The sequence below is a fragment of the Muntiacus reevesi genome, chromosome 3 (genome assembly GCF_963930625.1).
Source record: "Muntiacus reevesi chromosome 3, mMunRee1.1, whole genome shotgun sequence".
Lineage (NCBI taxonomy): Eukaryota > Metazoa > Chordata > Mammalia > Artiodactyla > Cervidae > Muntiacus > Muntiacus reevesi.
Window position 1 is genome coordinate 170201562 of NC_089251.1, and position 20032 is coordinate 170221593.

Consider the following 20032-nt stretch of genomic DNA (forward strand, 5'->3'; position numbering starts at 1 on the left):
GGCAAGGACGAAACTAGCTGTAACTGTTTACCTAGCACTATACATGTTTGTAGGAGGAATAAAGAAATGAACAAGTGGTGAATGAATGAATAATTACTGAACATGGCAAGACAGATTAATCACTCCTTAATTATTAGCCAGAAACTTGGTTCATTTCTTTAGCTCTTATCATATTGTTATATTTCATTGTTTCCATGCCAGATTTCTGATCAGATTGTACATTTCATTAAGAAAATAATCAAATAATTTATTTTGTCTTTCTGGCATCTTACTTCTAAAGTGTTCACACGTTATTGTTAGAGAAATGGCAGTCTTAAAGAAATGAGTTTTTACTCTTTCTGGAAAGAATGGGAAAACAGCATTTGTTATTGTTGTTTTTAGGCATGCCATGTAGTGAATACTGGGCTTCCCATGGCAAAGCCATAAAGAATCCTCCTGCCAATGCAGGAGATAAAAAGAGAATCAGGTTCAGTCCTTGAGTTGGGAATATCCCCTGGAGTAGGAAGTGGCAACCCACTCTAGTATTCTTGCCTGGGAAATTCCATGGACAGAGGGACCTGCTGAGCTACAGTCCAAGGGGTCACAAAGAGTCAGACACAATTGAGCATGCATGCTGTCACCACTGTAGTGAATACTGTACCGAATTAGGCTCTGCAAGTGGAAGACTGGATCACAGTAGGTCTGGCACCTTCCTTCTGCCACTTGACAATCCAATATGTCCTTACTTAGCTTTGACACGATCTGGCATCATGAAAACTCAAATTGCATAAGTGTGTGCAGTAACTGTCTTCGTTGGACTAAGTTTCTGCTACAGTATTGCTGAAACACATCCCAGTGGAGCCGAAGTGATCAGAACCCTGGATATGTGATCTGTTTAGTGACAAATCATTGGCAATATTAACTTTTTCTCCCAGTTATTCTTGGTAGAAGTATACATTATATTATTTGTGAGAGTATGTTGTATAGATTATATTATTTATGAAGTCACGATTTCTGTAACAACTAGAAGGTTTCTATCACTTATATCATGATAGCTGTGTTGAGGATAACTATGGCTGATACTCTTTTTAATGTTTCCCATGTACTGACACCTTCGTTATTCACCTAATTTGAATCTCATAAATACTGTTACATCTATTTTATAGATGAGGAGACAGACACAGGAGGGCTCTGCCACCGCCCGCAGTCACACAGACAGTGGGTGGCTGAAGCAGGCTGGACTCTGCGTTTAGACCCAGCGCTGGCTTCTGCTCACGAGGGAATCATGATTGAGGTCTTCTCCCTGAAGTTGACGTCCCTCCTTTTCTGCCCACAGGGTAAAGAAGCTGAAGGAGACTCTGGTTGCCGTACAGCAGCTGGATAAGAACATGAGCAGTCTGAGGACATGGCTAGCCCACATCGAGTCAGAGCTGGCCAAACCCATCGTCTACGACTCCTGTGACTCAGAAGAAATACAGAAAAAGCTTAATGAGCAGCAGGTAAAGTGTAAAACAATAGAAGGAAAGAATCAATAGGTTCCTGAAAATTGGTCCTCCTGGGCAGAATAGAGGCATGAGTGTGAGATGGTGAATTGGGATGGGAAATCTGGAGGAAGCTGGGCAGGATTGGTGAGAAAGGGGAGGCACTGGCTAAGCAGGTGTTTGGGGCAAATACGTTTCATGTCCTCACAGAGCTGACTCTTTTTTAAAAAATATTTATTTATTTACTTGTGCTGGGTCTTAATTGCAGCATGTGGGACCTTTAGTTGTAGGAGGTGGGATCTAGTTCCCTGACCAGGGATTGAAGCCAGGCCCCCCTGCACACAGAGTTTTAGCCATTCAAATACCAGGGAAGTCCTCACAAAGTTGACTGCTAAGTAGATCTGCCATCATTGGGTTAATGTCATGGGTCCTCCAAGAAGCCATCCTAAGATGGAAGCTTGGGTTGAGTGCTAGCAGTTTTATTTATTTATTTATTTGTGAGTCACTAACCCACAGCCATAGTCCTAGGAGCCCTTTTCTGTGTTCTGCACACAGTGTTTTTGAGAGAGATCACAGTGCATACTTATCTAGTTTCTAGAGTCTAAATAATTTAGTTTTGCAAGGAGGATTGCATGACCTACAGACCACAGACTATAATGTCATCTTCACGTGTGTAGCAAACACAGCACCATACCCAACCCAACAAAGCAAAAGAGAGTGACCCTGAAAAGTACATGCAGAAGTGATTTTCACTTCCCACTCTTCTTGCTGATTCTTATTCAGCATGCTAGGCTCCAACTGTCAGTAATCAACGCCATACATTCCCCCATAAGATGTATTGCTATTTCACGCTTTTAAATTATCTTTGAAAATTTTACCGATCTTGGTTATTTCCATTACATTAAGCCATTTTATTCAAGTTCCTTAATTTTACAAAATGTATAAACAGACCTATTTCTCCAGTCCTATGAGATATTTTACGTACTTTATATACTATTTAAATCAGAGAGAACAGATATTAAAATACAGTTTTTAGGAGCTGGGGTTACTTTGATATTTAAATTAGCATTTCTTTTGTAAGAAATTGTCAGCAGGTTATTTTTCACTTTTTGTAAGATTAAAACCCTCTAAAGCACTCTGATGAGTAACTCTGGGGGTTGCGGTTTGCCTCAAGTTCACATTTTCCTGGAGAACCTGGTAATGATATGGACAAGTGGTAAGAGTTAAAATGCTAATGGCCACTATTGTGATTTAGCAAATGTGAGAAAACCAAAACAGTATCTAGTTTAAAATGGTAAATTGATGATATGCATTTACAGTTCTACCTGTTACTAAAACTCCAATAAAATGATAGTAAAGGGGATAAAAGGTCAACACCCACAACATCAAAAAGAACAGAAAAGATGATGATAGCGCTGACAGACATCCAAGAGAATTTGGAAGGTGGATAGTAGATAAACAGCGATGGTGTTAGCAGAATGGAGGAGGAAGACAGCTGCTTCCTGCTGCAGACGGCGTTCCCAAAAGTCTCACTCAGGAAGTGGAGCTATCAAGTCTGCAGGGCTTTAAAGGGAAGATTGCTTGAAGGTCAGAAAAAGGAGTGGTTCAATGAGCAGATTCCACCTAAGCCCAGCTAGTCAGGCAAGCCAGAGGGACCTTTAATTTGATAATACAGGACACCATCGGTGCTTGAACCACTCTATTAAAAATAGAGGGAATAAGTGGAAGGCTCTGTACCAAATGGTCTGATTCCACCACACTGCATCCCCTCCCACGATGTCACTAGCCAGGCTAATCCTGCAGCCAGGATTTGTGCAAGAGTTTCAAAATCCAATTCAGTTATGCTATTTAAGCCCTATCCCTCTCCAAAATAAAGTGGAAAGGAAGAAATGATTAAAGTAATGCAGGAAAAAAATTCCCAAAATGAAAATTAAACACTTGTAGAGCACAAACCCTACAAGCGCCCCCAGAAAATTAACACAAAGCAAAGCTATTACAAAATTTCAGAAGACGGTGGATAAAGAGATTTTAAGGTTTTCAAGATGAAAAAGTTTGATTTCTTCAAAACCATGATGGCAGCTAGTATACAATGGCAGAATGCCTTCTAAAAGTTAGAAGGTTGTTTATGATTTAGAATATTACATCTACCACTTAGTATATAAAATAATTAACCTTCTCTGCATACATTCACAAGAATCTAATGAAAGGTATTCTATGTATAGTGAAATGAGAGGAAAAATGATATTCAGGAGAGAAAGAAGGAAATCCCCAGGATGATGGTAAAGGAAAGTCCCAGATAACAGTCGTTCTGTCATCTAGCAAGAACCTGTTCAGACAGGAGTAGGGAGTCTGGGCGCCCTAAAAGGGACGTCTCCAGGGAAGAAAACAGCTGAACTCAGGGACCTGATGGGCTTGACCATACTGGAAGGAGCTTTTTTTTTTCTTTTTTTTAATTATTTTGTATCGGGATATAGCTGATTAACAATGTGATAGCTTCAGGTGAGCAGCAAAGGGACTCAGCAATACTTAAACATGTATCCATTCTCCCCCAAACTCCTCTCCCATCCAAGCTGCCGCATGATATTGAGCAGAGTTTCCTGTGCTATCAGTAGGTCCTTGTTGGTTACCCATTTTAAATATAGTAGTAAGTACACGACCATCCCAAACTCCCTACCATCTTCCTATTCTTCCCCCTGGCAACTGCGAGTTCTTGGAAGGAGCTTTATTAGCACCATAATAGAAAGGAGTTCTTGGAAGGAGCTTTGTTAGCACCATGAGAGAAAGAATACAATACAAATTAGCAATACAGATTCTAAAGAGAAAAAGAGAGCATGGGAGAGAGAGAGAGAAATGGAGAACTATTGATTTCAGAAAACAAAACGTTGTGTAATAAAAGAAATATAAGCATAGCCTATTTTGTAGATCAAGTGTGAAAAATATTAAAGAACTGTAATCTTGCAAAGAAATGATTATTGCTTTAGCTGTATGAGGTGCTAAACCAATAATTGAAGCCTGGTGAGTCCTGTAGAAGTTTATTCCTTCCCTACTCTAGATGCACCAATAATGTTTAACATTTAAAAATCAAGAAATACTAATGTAAACATGTTACTTAGAAAAACAGAAGTAAAAAACAGAAAACTGAGCTACAAGAGATTCTTCATGTTTCTGGTGAAGAATCTGATGTGAAAAGGGCATTACTTAATTAAAAGATCAGTAGATTTTTAATATATTAATAAATGTTCACATAGACTTTTGAAGTTTAAAGGCAAAAAGATTAACTATATACTAACAGTTAAAAGTAAAGAATTTCTGGATTCAAATATTAGCCTCAACACTTTTTTATGTGACTTGGAGCAAAGCAATGAACTCATTTAACCCTCAACTTCCTTACATATAGGATGCTAAGAATCAGAGTACATGATTCACAGTGTTATTACAGAAGTTAGCAAGAAAAGCATTTAGCACAGTGTCCAGCACAAAGTGGGTGCTTAGCAGATTTTACTTTAATCGTATCATACTTACTACTATCCTTTATGGAAAATATTTGACCATAGATTTTTTTTTTAAATTATGGCATATTGAATCCATGCTTTAAAAAAAAACAGAAAAAGTAATCTGTCTCCAAAGGTGAAAAATTCTGACAAATATTTAAATGGACAGATTAAATTGATAAGAGATATATTTTCTTCCATTGCCCTATATGGAGTTTCTATATGTCTGTCTTGCCAATGTACTTCGTTCTTACAAATTTAATTGGGCAGAAATATATAGAGACTTGAGGTGGCTTCAGAGGATGTTCTGTCAAATTTCTCTGTGTTATAAATGAAAAATAATGAATCCGGAGACACTGGGGCAATTGGAGACCATTACCAATGGAAGTTAAAGCTGAGACTAAAACTGTGATCTGTGTTTGGTTTCTTATATAATTATAAAATCCCTCAAGCTTTATTTTTTAATGTTGATTTGAACAAAAACTTTTGAGCAGAAGCACAAGGAGATGTTTCTCCAGTAGTTACTGTGGGAACCTGGCCAGGCACCTGGAAGTAAATCTCACCAAACTGTGGTTGGCCCCCATGACTGGGTCGATCAGAGGTGTCAGCGCTAGGCCTCTAGCCATGTGTCAGAGTCTGGGTTTCACACACCAGAGCTGGTTCCCACCGTGGTTTCCACTCTTCAGTCTCTGCTCTGAGATAGACTCAAAAGCATATAGAGGAGTGATGTCATCAAGATGGTGGCCTAAGCCATTCCTGACTCAAGTCCCCATCACAAGAAGACCAACACGCAACCATCCATAGACTGCGCACTACTGTGAGAACCCCAGAACCCAGGGGGAGGCTGCAGCACCCCCTGGACCACAGAGACTGGGTCGCTCCACGTTAGAAGATGACAGGAGTAGCTGTACTCTGCCCCCATCACCCTCCCCAGGCTGGCACAGCCCTGTACCAAGGGGACCCCCCAGGCCTGTGATTTCTCCAGTGGGAAAAGAGAAGCCAAGGTGGACATCCAGCTCCCCCAGGATTGTGTGATGCTTCCCAGAGGCCCAGTGGGGTCTCACTTCATAGGGAGGAAATCTGTAGGGCTCATCTGCAGGGGGTCTGATAAGATGGAGACGGCGTGGGGGCTTACAGCACCCACACTCAGGTCTTGGTGGAACTGCATTCCTGCTTGCAGCTGCACCCAAGGAGAGATCCTCACCAGTGTTTCTGCTCATCAGCAGAGCCCAGCCAGTGGCCCTGTCTAGCCTGCAGACTCACTTGGCAGCTCTGCCTGATTTGGGTCCCCAGACAACTGGCCTTGATCTTTCTCGGCCTGCGCAGAGAGGCAGATGCCCAGCCCCGCCCAACAGCTGAGCACTGTCTCCACCCGACCTCACCAGGAAGCCTGGCCAGAGAACCCAGGCAGCCATGGAGCCCATCCAACAGCCTGCTTGGGCAGGAAGCCAAGCCAGTAGCCCCACCAACTGCTGGGCATAGCCTGTGGCCTTGCATAGCCAGGGAGCCTGAGCAGTGACCCTGGACAGCCTCTGCCCAACCTACAACCCCTACTCAGTGATGGAGTCCATCTAGGGCCTTGTCTGCTTGCTCAGCACAGCCTGAAACCTAGGCTATGGCCCCACCCAACAAGGAACCCTAGACAACAAACAGCTCAACCAATTGCTCAACACAGCCTGAAACTTAGGCTATGGCCCCACCCAACAAGGAACCCTAGACAACAAACAGCTCAACCATGAAACACAGTCCCTAGATCCACTCACTGTGGGATTCAGCTGGGGGGCTCTCTTAACCAGAGAGTCTGGCCAGTAATCTTGCCCAACAGGGGAGCACAGCCAGTGGCCTACCTGATGGCAAAGCCTTGTTTATGGCCCTGCCCAGAACCAAGGCTGCTGCGCATGATCACAGAGCATAGGCTGAGACCCCATCAACAGCAATTCTAGAGACCAGCCTATAGCCCTGCACAATCATAAGTCCAACCAGTAGCCCTGCCCTGCCAGTAAACATAGCTTGTGACCTCACATGATCAGAGGTGATTGTAGGGCCCAACAAGTAGCACACCCTGCCACACCCCAACCTCAGAGCCTGGAACATTTTCCAGGGTAGATTATATGTTAGACCACAAAACAAGTCTCAATAAATTCAAGAAAGTATAAATTACATCAAGTATCTTTTCCAACCACAATATGAGATTAGACATCCATGGCTGGTTCAGGTTGATGTATGGCAAAAACCACCACAATACTGTAAAGTAATTAGCCTCCAATTAAAATAAATAAATTAATTAAAAACCTAATAAGAGGAACAAAGTTAGAAAATTGACAAATACATGGAAATTAAACAACACACTCTTAAACAACCAGTGGATCAAAGAAGAAATCAAAGAGAAATTAAAAATATCTGGATATGAACAAGAAAGGAAACACAACATACCAAAACTTAAGGGATATAACATAAGCAGTTCTAGGAGAAAAGTTTTTAGAGATAAAAACCTATATTAAGAAAAAATAAAGATCTCAAATAAACAACCTTGTTCAACTCAAGGAACTACTAAAAAATAAAATAAAATAAGCAAAAGCTAAGCCCAAAGTTGACAGAAAAGAAGAAATAATAAAGAGTAGATCAGAAATAATGAAATAGAGAATAAGGAAACAATAGAAAAGACTAACAAAACTGAGTTGGTTCTCTAGTACTATAAACAAAATTGACAACAAATTTTAGCTAGATTAACCAAGAAAATAAGATAGAGGACCAAAATAGATTATTTAAAAATTTATAAATGAAAATGGGAACATTACAAGAAATACCAAGGATCATAAAAGACTACTATGAGCAATTATAATCCAACAAATTGGACAAAAAATGGGTAATTCCTAGAAGTATACAATCTACCAAGAATGGATCTTGAAGAAATAGAAAATCTGAACAGATCAATAATGAATAAAGAGGTGGAATCAATAATCAAAAACCTCCCAACAAAGAAATATCCAAGACCGGATGGTATCACAGGTGAAATCTACCAGACATTTACAGCCAATTCATCTCACTTTTTCAAAAAATTGAAGGGAAGAGAATGCTGTCAAACTCATGAGTCCAGCATTATCCTGATACCAAAACCAGATAAGGACACCATATGAAAACTATCAACCCATATGCCTAATGAATATAGATGCAAAAACTCTCAATAAAGTACTGCAAACCAAATTCAGCAGCACCTTAAAAGATTATACACTGTAATTAAGTTGGATTCATTCCTAGAGTGCAAGAATGTTTCAACATATGCAAATCAATAAATATAATACACTGCATTGTCAAAATGAAATAAAAATCGTATAATCACCACAATAGATGCAGAGAAACCACTGACAAAATTCAAATGATGACTCTCAACAAACTGGGTATAGAAAGAATGAACGTCAACATACAAAGGACATATGTGACATACCCAAAGCTAACATCATACTCAGTGATGAAAGGTTGAAAACAAGACAGAGGTGCCCACTCTAACCAGTTCCATTCAGCATAGCACTGGAAAGCCTTGTCAGAAAAACTGGGCAAGAAAAGAAATAAAAGGCAGCCAGATTAGAAAGGAGGGTATAAAATTGTCTCTGTTTGCATGTGGCATGGTCTTACATATAGAAAAATCCTGAGGACTCCACCAGAAGCCTTTTATAACTAATAAATTCAGGAAAGTTGGAGCATACAAATTCAACATACCGAAATCATTGTGTTTCTGAACACTAACAATGAAGTATCTGGAAAATAAAGAAAAAATTCTGTTTATAATGACATCAAAAACAATGAAATACTTGAGGAATAAATTCTACTAAGGAGGTAAAAGAAATGTACTCTGACACTCTAAGATATTGATGAAAGACACTGAATAAGACACAAACAAATGGGAAGATATCCCATGGATTGGAAGAATTAATATTGCTAAAATGTGCATACAAAGCACATTAAATGTAATCCTTGTCAAGATTCCAATGGCATTTTTTACAGAAATAGAAAACAAACAAAAAAATCCTGAAAGTCATATGGAACCAAGAAAGATCCCTAATAACCAAAGCAGTCCTGAGTAGAACAAACCTGGAGGCATCACACTTTAGGATTTCAAATTAATATTACAAAACTTTTGTAATCAAAAAAGTATGGTACTGGCATAAAAACAAACACATAGATCAATGAAACAGAATAGAGAGCCCAGAAATAAACCCACACATATGCAGTCAACTAATATTTGCCTAATAAGGATTCTCAATGGTGAAAAGATAATTTCTTCAAAAAACTGTGTTGGGAAAACTGGATATTCACATGCAAAAGAGTTAAACTGGACCTCTATCTTACACGACTTAGACAAATTAATTTGAATGGATTAAAGACTTAAATTTAAGACTTGAAACCCAGAGGAAGATACAGGGAAAAGGCTCCTTAACATTGGTCTTAGCAATGACTTTGGAAGTTCAACCAACAAAAGCAAAAATCTAACAGGTGAGACTAAATCAAACTCTGAAGCTTCTGCACAGTAAAAGTCACGATCAACCAAATGCAAAGGCAACCTAGGGATGAGAGAAAATATTTTCAAACCACATATCCGATCAAGAGTTAATATCTAAGATGCATAAGAAACTCATATATACACCTCAATAGCAAAACGAACAAATTATCCAATTTAAAATTGAGCAAAGGACCTGAACAAGCATTTTCTAAAAGAAGATAGTCAAATTACCAACAGGTACGTGTAAAGATGCTCAACATCACTAATCTTGGTAGAAATGCAAATGAAAAACACAGTGAGGTATCACCTCACACCTGTTGGATGGCTGTTATCAAAACACAAGAGATTAAAAAGTACTGGCAAGGATTTAGAGAAAATGGAACCCTTATGTACTGTTGGTGGGAATGTAAATTGGTGCAGCCACTATGGAAGAGAGTATAGATGTTCCTCAAAAAAGTAAAACTAGATCTACCATATGTTCTAGCAATTCCACTTTTGGGGTATGTATCTGAAGGAAATGAAATCACTATCTTGAAAAGATATCTCCACTCCCATGTTTATTGCAGCATTGTTTACCAGTGAATACATGTAAACAACCTAAGTAGCCTTCAACAGATGATGTTTCTCTTTCTTGTTTAAGGCAATGAATTTGCCCAGAGTTCTACCATATCAAGTCTTCTATATTACCATATTAACTGCACAGAGCATAACAAAATATATATTATTTTTCTGTTGAGCTTTTAACTCAGTTTACTCAGAGTATTCCATTATTTAAAAGGAGGCCTACTGATACCATGTTTTGCTTGTCATATTCATCCAGGTCCTCAAAGTATTTTCCTTTTCTCTTATACAGTTCTTGAATTTGCCTAACTTTTCTCTTGATAATTCCTCAACTTATTGAGGTAACTGGGATTTATATTCTTGGATGTAGATTCTTCTTCCTGTTTTTCTCCTTAATACCAGATCCCAATGTCTTCACAAATTGTAGCTTACTGTTGAATGCAAGAACTGTGGCATTGATTAACTTTGGAGATATCATAAACTAGACACAAGAAAATAAATTCTGTCAAATATTTCTGTTTCACTAAACTGTCCTTTCAAATCTCTTGCACAACCTCTTTCAGTTATCTGGGCTTTATCACAGGAATTGCTGGTCCTAAAATATAAAATATTACAAGAATTAAACATTATCATCATATTTCATATCTTCCTGTTTCTGTCCTACATTTAAATTTGATCATTGAAGAAGCTGCTGATAATGGTTGTCATACATGATAGAAAACCAAGGTCCCTTAAACCATGGTAGCTTTTAATGATGGTGGAATTAACTGTTTAAAACAGTTTGCAGATCCTTGGAGATCAAAGTGCGTGCCAACTCTTAATAGGAGCACACGTACTCCTTTGATTGATCTATGGATTGGAATGGAAGTGATGTATCTGTGAAGTAAAAACTGGGGCAAGATTCATGTTTCAATCACTAAAGAAGCTCATTTTACTCTGCACAATTGCTGTAATCTGACTTGTTCAGCTGATATTTTGGCATGGCTCACATAGCCCAAATATTTCTAGACTCATTTTCTCATCCTTTTGAGCTTGCAGTATTTCATAAAGGAAGCTAAAGAAGCTTCATGCATTCAAGGAAATGAAATACTTGTCAAGGTTTTGCCTAACCATTTCTGAGTCAGTGAATACAGCTGCGGTTTCTCCCGTCGGTAAACAAGTGTTTGAGTGAAGCACGTCTCCTTCCCTGCAGGAGCTTCAGAGAGACATCGAGAAGCACAGCACGGGCGTGGCCTCCGTGCTGAACCTGTGCGAGGTCCTCCTGCACGACTGCGACGCCTGCGCTACGGACGCCGAGTGCGACTCCATCCAGCAGGCCACGCGGAACCTGGACCGCCGGTGGAGGAACATCTGTGCCATGTCCATGGAGAGGAGGCTCAAGTAAGTGGGGGAGTGTACACAGCGGAAACAGAGGAAGGATGAAATAATCAATAAGTAAGTTTATCCAGGGTATCTGCTGCTCACCATTTCCTTTTGGCTGCAATGCCCAAAGATAGCCTCAGTGTCCCAAACTTGTCATCTACATTCAGTTGGAAACATAAGTAGGTATAAAGGTCACTTATAAATATAACAAGCCAAGTGACACCTGACCTAACAGTTTAAATATAATCAGAAAAATTAAAATATGCCCTTGCTGAACAAGTATTACGTTACATAATCCATGGTGTGAAAAAATAACTTTCTTTCATTAAAAAGGAAATAATAAAACAAAAGGACTTCTTTTGAAGCTGTTTGAAATTCAAGGTGGTAAAAAATTAGTGATGTGTTAGAAAGTGACCATAATGACTTAACGCACAGAATCTTCATACTCTCTGGGGACCTCCTGAAGGCTTACTATTTGTCTTGCTATCATTAGTTGATTTTGATGAGGGTGACTTGACGTTCAGTGAATTTTCAAACCTTAGTTTTAGTCCAGCGAACCTCGGGATGAGTGTGCACTGAGAGCAGAGTGTTACACTTTTAAACTTCCTTGCACATATCCAGAACAGTTCACACCATGTGCTTATCAGACTCAGTTTGACTCGTTCCAAACCCAGAGCTGCAGGACGTGTGTTTAAACACACACACACACACTCACACACTCACAGCTGTTTCATTTTAGCTCAAACAGTTGTTTCTTTTTCAGTCTGGGCAAATTCGGCTCAAGGCAGTTAGTTATTGTTTGGCGCAGCAGTTGCTTGTTTTGGGCACTCTTAATCCTGTTGCAGGCATCAGACAGGGCTCTGGAGCATAAACAGTCTCAAACAATCAGATTCTGTTCTTTCCTTTCTGTCTCAGAATTGAAGAGACATGGCGATTGTGGCAGAAGTTTCTGGATGACTTTTCTCATTTCGAAGATTGGCTCAAGATCTCAGAAAGGACAGCTGCCTTTCCCAGCTCTTCCGGGGTGCTCTATACAGTTGCCAAGGAGGAACTGAAGAAATTTGAGGTGATTTTCAGTGCCAAATATTTCATCTTTATTTTGCTACGCGAGTAGCCAGCTGGTCTTTGGCGTCTCAGGACCCAAACTAACTGCCCACATGTTATTTGTTCAGACGGCTAGGTGATGACTTTCTGGTCATCTTTCTTATTACATCGTAATAGGCAAAAAAGAGAAAGGATGTTTCTACTTTATAATCATCAAGAATTGCAAATAAAGCAGTAATGAAGAGAAACTCTGTTAGAAAACAGGAATCATGATTCCCCAAAAATGATCTGGGCATTCTTTTGACTTCACAGTTCTTTATAATCAAGCTTCTAAGACTCAAATATTATGCCATTCCATACTATATATCATCTATAAAATATATGTGTGTGTGTATTCAATATATTTTCTTGATTTTTTTTCACTTAACTGGAGTGTATGTGTGTATATACATATATATGTATATGTGTGTGTTCATGTGCGTGTGTGGAAGTACATTCTAAGTTGCTTAAGTCATGTCCAATCCTTTGCAAACCTATGGACTGTTGCCCACCAGGCTCCTCTTATCTTTTAATCATTGATAAATAGAATTGACTCCAGAATTGATCAAATATTTTAAATCATAAACCGTCTGTAATTATAAATGAGGAACAGTGCCCTTGAGCCACCAAGATTTTTCAAATTTATAGAGAAGAATAGCAGCAGTATAATCATATTCATCAAGAAAGCAATTGCTCAGTGACTGATTCCAGTTCCTTGCCTGTTTGGGCAGTCTCAAGTCTGCTCTATCACTGGGATAGGATGAAACCCCAGCTTCTCAACTGCCTCTCATTGTCATAAAGGACTGGTCCCTAAAGTTGACCACTTTTTAATTTGAAGTTTCTTTGCCAGTCAATGTCCTTTGATTGGCAGTTGTGTTCTCATATGTAATAACTGTGAACAGTTCCAATGCATGTCATCTTACAAAAATCATTCTTGGTTACTAAGTCTGCCCCAAGCTCCCTGAGATAGTTTATAATAAGACTAAAAAATCCAACCAAATTCAGCTGGATTAATTTTTACCTTGTAATAGCAATTAGCCAGGCATTTTTTTTTTTTTTTGAGGCCTGTTATAGTAAATATAAAGTTTGGGTTTTGTTCTTGTGGGGTTTAAAATCTAGGAGTCATAGATGGGTAGCTACACAAAGCTATACAAGTGTTCAAATACTATGTGAAATAAATAAGAGTTATTCTGCTGCCTGAATATGGACCTATATATAACTATTCCGCTAAATCCCGGGAAGGGGGGGGTACTTAATTCCTATCTGAAAGATTTTTCCTTAGTAAAATTCTAGTAAAAAGCCACAATAAACTCTGCAGTAGATTTCAGATTATCCCGGTGTGAACCAGTGCTAGTGGAAATATTCTTGTACTGCATCTTATTACTCTCAGCTTCACAAAGGTTAAACCTTCTGTAATCGGCTTCCACTACAAAGAAGATTATGTAAGATCTTTTATGATGCTATTTTAGACTCAAGACTTTATGACAAAGGTTAGCCATATAGTTAAGCTTATAATGCTATTTATATAACTAGCTATTCATATAATGCTGCATAAATACAGCATTATATATGTATGCTATTTATATATATAAATGCTATTTATACAACATACAACTAGCTGGTTATAATGATTGATTTTATTATTTATCTTTGTAGTTAATTTTCTTAAGAGGAAAATAAATTACAAAAATGAAATTTTGAGGGCGATTTTTGCCTGTTCAATTGCACAAACATTGGGGACAGATCTAGGTGTGCTGGGGTCCCCGCCTGTCATGCCCACCTTCACCTCAGTGAGAAAATATGTTGTGTGACTTACAGTGATGGCAAAAGCTGAACTTCCCTTACTATTTCCTTTTCCGGGGGAATAATTTGAAGTTTTATAAAATAGATGGTTGGATTTACTCGGTTGACGGCTCTTAAAACGACTCTCAGAAGGAAAGCCATCTTAGAGGCAGGAGTTTGGTAGCATGTAAATAGTGTGATGAGCCAAAGGAAGCAAAAGTTTGGGATTTCGACGAATCCAGTTCAATTAGTCACACAATTTTCTGTCCAATGCCAGAATAAAAGACAGTCATAAATCACACACCTAAGTTTGAAATGTAAAAGCTTCATTTTATTTTGGCCAAATGACTCTTATTGCTAGGGCTAGGCTATATTGCAGAGAAAAAGAAGAGAGAGAGAGCAGCAAGATGAAATGGAAGGGGAAGGCTCTGATGGGGAGCCCTGTATCCTTGCTTTATCACTCTTATGTTTGGGGACTCATTTTCTTTTTTATCTTTAATTTACATCCCCAGAGGGGCGTCTGGAAACTATGCCTGGCTATCTGCTTTGGTAATAAAATATTACTGAAATCTATTATGTTTATCTACACACTGCCTAAGGCTGCTTTTGGGATTTATCGGCAGAAACTGTAAGGTGTGCTTGGGGGTAACCTCCAAAGTAGATAGACACTACTCTGTAATACTCTGTAAGGTGTCACAGCAGCTTTAAAACATTTCATACAAACCAAATCATTCGTGGGCACAGCAAAAAAAAAAACAATAGAGCATGTACGAAACATTTTTCTTTGTAAGGTTACTTCTGTTTTACTAAGCTGTTCTTAAAAGTCAGTAATAGCTTGCATTTAGAAGATATTCTGCAAAAAGTAGTTTTATTTTGTTTAAGAGAACACCAAAATTGAGGCAATTTCTGGATTTCTTAGGAAATAACATATTTTATAAATAAAAGAAGCAGTTTTATGATAGGCATTTTTTTCTCAGTATTGACATCAGAAACTTGGAACATTTTAAACTCACGTTTCAGCATACATAAATATTTTTGTGGGCTTCCCTGGTGGCTCAGTAGTAAAGGACTCGCTTGCTAATGCAGGAGCACAGGTTTAATCCCTGAGTTGGGAGGATCTGTGGGAGAAGGAAATGGCAACCCACTCCAGTATTCTTGCCTGAGAAATCCCCTGGACAGAGGAGCGTGGCGTCCATGAGGTCGCAGGAGTCGGACATGACTTAGTGACTAAGCAACAACATATTTTTGTAATCAGTCTCCTTTATGGGAAAGTTTTTTTTAGGCTATTATTTTAAAAGCTATATTACATATGTATGTCGTGTGCATTATATATGTGAGTTAGTGTGTGATAGTTGCTTAGTCATGTCCAACTCTTTGTGACTCCATGGACTGAAGCCCACCAGGCTCCTCTGTTCATGGAATTCTCTAGACAAGAATACTGGAGTGGGTTGCCATTTGTATATGTATATATAGGTATGTGTGTACATTTTGTATGTATGTATCATATGAATATGTGTATGTTCTACATGTATATGTACATATCCTATATGTGTATCATATGTGGATTTGTGTATATACAGATATTTGCTACTGTTTGCCATTTTCTTTTGTATTTTTGTTTGATCAACTCCCTTTCTTAAGGCACATGGGTAACATGAGCTTTCTTTAACAAGGGCAAGTTTGCACTGGTTACAAAGTGTCTTTTCCTGTTGGAGGGGAAGAGCTGGCCTCCCATTCTGTCTGATATCAGGACCCTATGCCCAGACACCCTTGCTGAGAGCCTCCTCAGATCTCCCAGGCTGATGTGCCTCTTTTTGGCCGTAGGCTTTCCAGCGACAGGTCCATGAGAGCCTGACCCAGCTGGAGCTGATCAACAAGCAGTACCGCCGCCTGGCCAGAGAGAACCGCACGGACGCGGCCGGCAGCCTCAAACAGATGGTTCACAAAGGCAACCAGAGATGGGACAACCTGCAGAAGCGCGTCACCTCCATCCTGCGCAGACTCAAGGTCCGTACCGCGCCCCCTCTGTAGCTTGGAGGCCGGGAGGACAGACTGGGGCCATTTCAGTACAGCGTTAGGACATAGTCTCGGTGACTCTATAAGACAGGGATGCCAAGACAGGCATCTAGCATGTGATTTATTTGGTAAAACATTGCGGTGTTCTCGTTGCTCGTTGAGGAAATGACCTCCCAGGAGGAGGCTGGAATTGGCGGTTCCGTCTCAGCATGAGTCTGTGGCTTTTTCACTTGTGTTCTTTTCTCTCCAGCATTTCATCGGCCAGCGGGAGGAGTTCGAGACGGCCCGGGACAGCATTCTGGTGTGGCTGACGGAGATGGATCTGCAGCTCACCAACATTGAGCACTTCTCCGAGTGTGACGTGCAAGCTAAAATAAAGCAGCTCAAGGTAATAGAATAATAGTGATTTTTTTTTCAAATTGGTATGCAGGGAATATGAAGAGGAAACGATTTATACATACTTTTGTGAAGAACATACTAAAGAACTATTCTTTTTTAAAAATTTTATTTATTTTTTAATTGAAAGATAATTGCTTTACAGAATTTTGTTGTTCTATGCTAAATATCAGCATGAATCAGCCATAGGTATACATATGTCCCCTCCCTCTGGAAACTCCCTCCCAGCTCCCGCCCTATCCCACCCCTCTAGGTTGCAACAGAGCCCCTGTTTGAGTTCCCTGAGACATATAGCAAATTCCCATTGGCTATCTATTTTACATATGAAAACCTTTGCTTTTTAAAAACGTAGGTCTTAACTGAAAAGAAATACAGAAAAAAGAAAAATATTAAAAATGAAATAAAGAGCATTATGAGGCGATACAACTCCCCTTAACATATACACTTAACATATACACAAATCAAGTAGGAACTTGATTTGCAAGGTTGTCCTTTTCATTTTTGATGGTGTTTTTTTCTGATTGGTTTCAAGTACCTACAGATAGTTTCACTCCCATGAACCAGACCAGTTCAACTTTCTTATATTGGAACTTCATTCCACACAGACTGCATTTCTAGGTGCCAAATTAATGTTTAAGCATATTTGGTATATTTCATATATAATTCAAAACCAGTGGCTAGTTAAACATTTTACATCAGTTCAATTCAGTTCAGTTCAGTTGCTCAGTCATGTCTGACTCTTTGCAGCCCCATGGACTGAAGCACACCAGGCTTCCCTGTCCATCATCAACTCCTGGAGCTTGCTCAGACTCATGTCCGTCGACTCCATGATCCCATCCAACCATCTCATCCTCTGTCATCCCCTTCTCCTGCCTTCAGTCTTTCCCAGCATCAGGGTCTTTTCCATTGAGTCAGTTCTTCACATTAAGTGGCCAAAGTATTGGAGTTTCAGCTTTAGCATCAGTCCTTCCAATGAATATTCAGGACTGATTTCCTTTAGGATTGACTGGTTGGATCTTCTTACAGTCCAAGGGACTCTCAAGAGTCTTCTCAAACCACAGTTCAAAAGCATCAATTCTTCAGTGCTCAGCTTTCTTTATAGTCCAACTCTCACATCCATACATGACAACTGGAAAAACCATAACTTTGACTAGACGGACCTTTGTTGGCAAAGTAATGTCTCTGCTTTTTAATATGCTGTCTAGGTTGGTCATAGCTTTTCTTCTAAGGAGCAAGTGTGTTTTAATTTCATGGCTGCATTCACCATCTGCAGCAACCTTGGAGCCCAAGAAAATAAAGTCTGTCACTGTTTCCATTGTTTCCCCATCTATTTGCCATGAAGTGATAGGACCAGATGCCATGATCTTAGTTTCTTGAATGTTGAATTTTAAGCCAGCTTTTTCACTGTCCTCTTTCACTTTCACTAACCTGAAATATCAATAAACTTAGATACACAGATGACACCACCCTTATGGCAGAAAGTGAAGAGGAACTAAAGAGCCTCTTGATGAAAGTGTAAAAGGAGAGTGAAACATTTTACATGGGGAGGGATGTATATTAGATATGAGGATTCTATCTCGTAGGATAGAATGTTTAACATCTTGAATAATATGCAAGGCAGCTTGTGAAATTTTCATCCCAAGATAAGATAGGATAGGTAGATTTTTTTTTTATAAGAATAGTCACGTTGCCTTGGAGAAGAAAATGGCGACCCACTCCAGTATTCTTGCCTGGAAAATCTCATGGACAGAGGGGCCTGGTGGGCTCCAATCCATGAGGTCGCAAGAGTCAGACACGACTTAGCAACTAAACCACCACACATGGTGCCTGTGACTTTCAAGTTGTCATAATAAAACAAGGAATTTACCTTTAATCCTAGATTCTCAGAATAAAAAAATCATAAAATAGTCCCAGTAGTCTGACCAGCCTCTCCATCCTTCCCCTTCACCTCAACTCTCTCAAGTTGTTCCACAGGTAAATAACAGGTAAAAGCTTCAGCAGGAAATTTCTACCAAGTGGTAGGTGAATCTTTTCTTTCTGGACTCTGGCAGGGTCATTTATAACCACCCTCTTTCTCCTTTGGTAGTCTTTTTATTATTGGGCAATTTCAGCTCTTCCAGAGTTTATTCTTGTGTTGAATTAAAATTTATCCCTTGAAAGTTGTTCCCTGAGGCTTAACTGTTTTGAATCATATAAATTAAGTCTAAGGAATCCAGAATTACCTGTTTTTCAAATTTTTACAGTTTTTCCTACTTACGTCCTGAAACAGTCAAATCATCTGAGAACAATTTGTGATTTTGTGATTTGGATGGTTTTTCTTACTGATGTTTGACATCTTAGAACATCTAAAATTTAAATATTGAATATAATTCTTTAAACTGCTAAATTAATTTCGGTGGCTCTCTATTGCTTGCCATTACTTTTCATCAGGGACAGCCAGTGCTCTCAACTTTATGATGGGTTTGAATGTTTTTTCTTATGATTCTCTTAGCCACACTGTCCATGGTGGTAAATTTTATTAGGCAAAGGCGCCTCTCTGGTCATGGAATTCTAACAATTCCATTTCTGCTTCCTGTTCTGATTTCAAAATTTCATGTCTTACTTTAGAAAGTAATAGCCTCTTGGCTTGTCTTTGTCTATGGTAAACTTAATATCCCTACATGGTTTTTCTTAATATGTATCTTAGAGTTACTTCATGTTTATGTGAGTAATGAACAATTAACATGAGAGGTGTGCTCCCTAGGCCTTCCAGCAGGAAATCTCATTGAACCACAATAAGATTGAGCAGATAATCGCCCAAGGAGAACAGCTGATAGAAAAGAGTGAGCCCCTGGATGCGGCCGTCATTGAGGAAGAGCTGGATGAGCTCCGACGTTACTGTCAGGAGGTCTTTGGGCGCGTGGAAAGATATCATAAGAAACTGATTCGCCTGCCTGTACGTGACACTGCTTTTTTATTGTCATGAAATATAAAGAGAATTAATAATGTGAGCTCAAGTAGCATCATTTAGTGGGCACTGGACTCTGGAGCCAGAGTGCTTGGCTTGCCTTAGTTTCCTCAGTCTAAAACTGGCTTAGCAACTGTACCTACCTCCTAGAGAGGACTGCTTTGGGCATGGAATGAGTTTATATATATGTATACATACATGCATATAAAGAGCTTAGAAGAATACTTGGCTCATATCTTCCATGGAAGATCAAGAAGCTTCTAGAGAAAACAATGGGATAAAGGTGACCAGTGTTAAACAGCGGCCTAATGGATGTGGTTATTTAGCTGAATTTCTTTTTCTCTTCCTTTTCCCTAATTGCTACCATAATCATATCTCATTGTCAAGATGTTATTATTAGAATATTTGTCATCTTCTGCAATAAAGTGTATTTTCT

At 39.2% G+C, this 20032-nt stretch overlaps 1 protein-coding gene across 11 annotated transcripts in view; it reads left to right on the forward strand.

The window, feature by feature from the left end:
• SYNE1 (spectrin repeat containing nuclear envelope protein 1) overlaps nt 1-20032 on the forward strand; it is a 471391-nt gene that overhangs the window by 423894 nt on the left and 27465 nt on the right. For all 11 annotated transcript variants that reach the window (XM_065931098.1, XM_065931099.1, XM_065931094.1 and 8 more), the window contains 6 exons: nt 1316-1478; nt 11203-11390; nt 12288-12438; nt 16062-16244; nt 16504-16641; nt 19393-19584. In XM_065931098.1, coding sequence (XP_065787170.1) covers nt 1316-1478; nt 11203-11390; nt 12288-12438; nt 16062-16244; nt 16504-16641; nt 19393-19584 — 1015 coding nt within the window. The remainder of the gene's footprint in view (nt 1-1315; nt 1479-11202; nt 11391-12287; nt 12439-16061; nt 16245-16503; nt 16642-19392; nt 19585-20032) is intronic.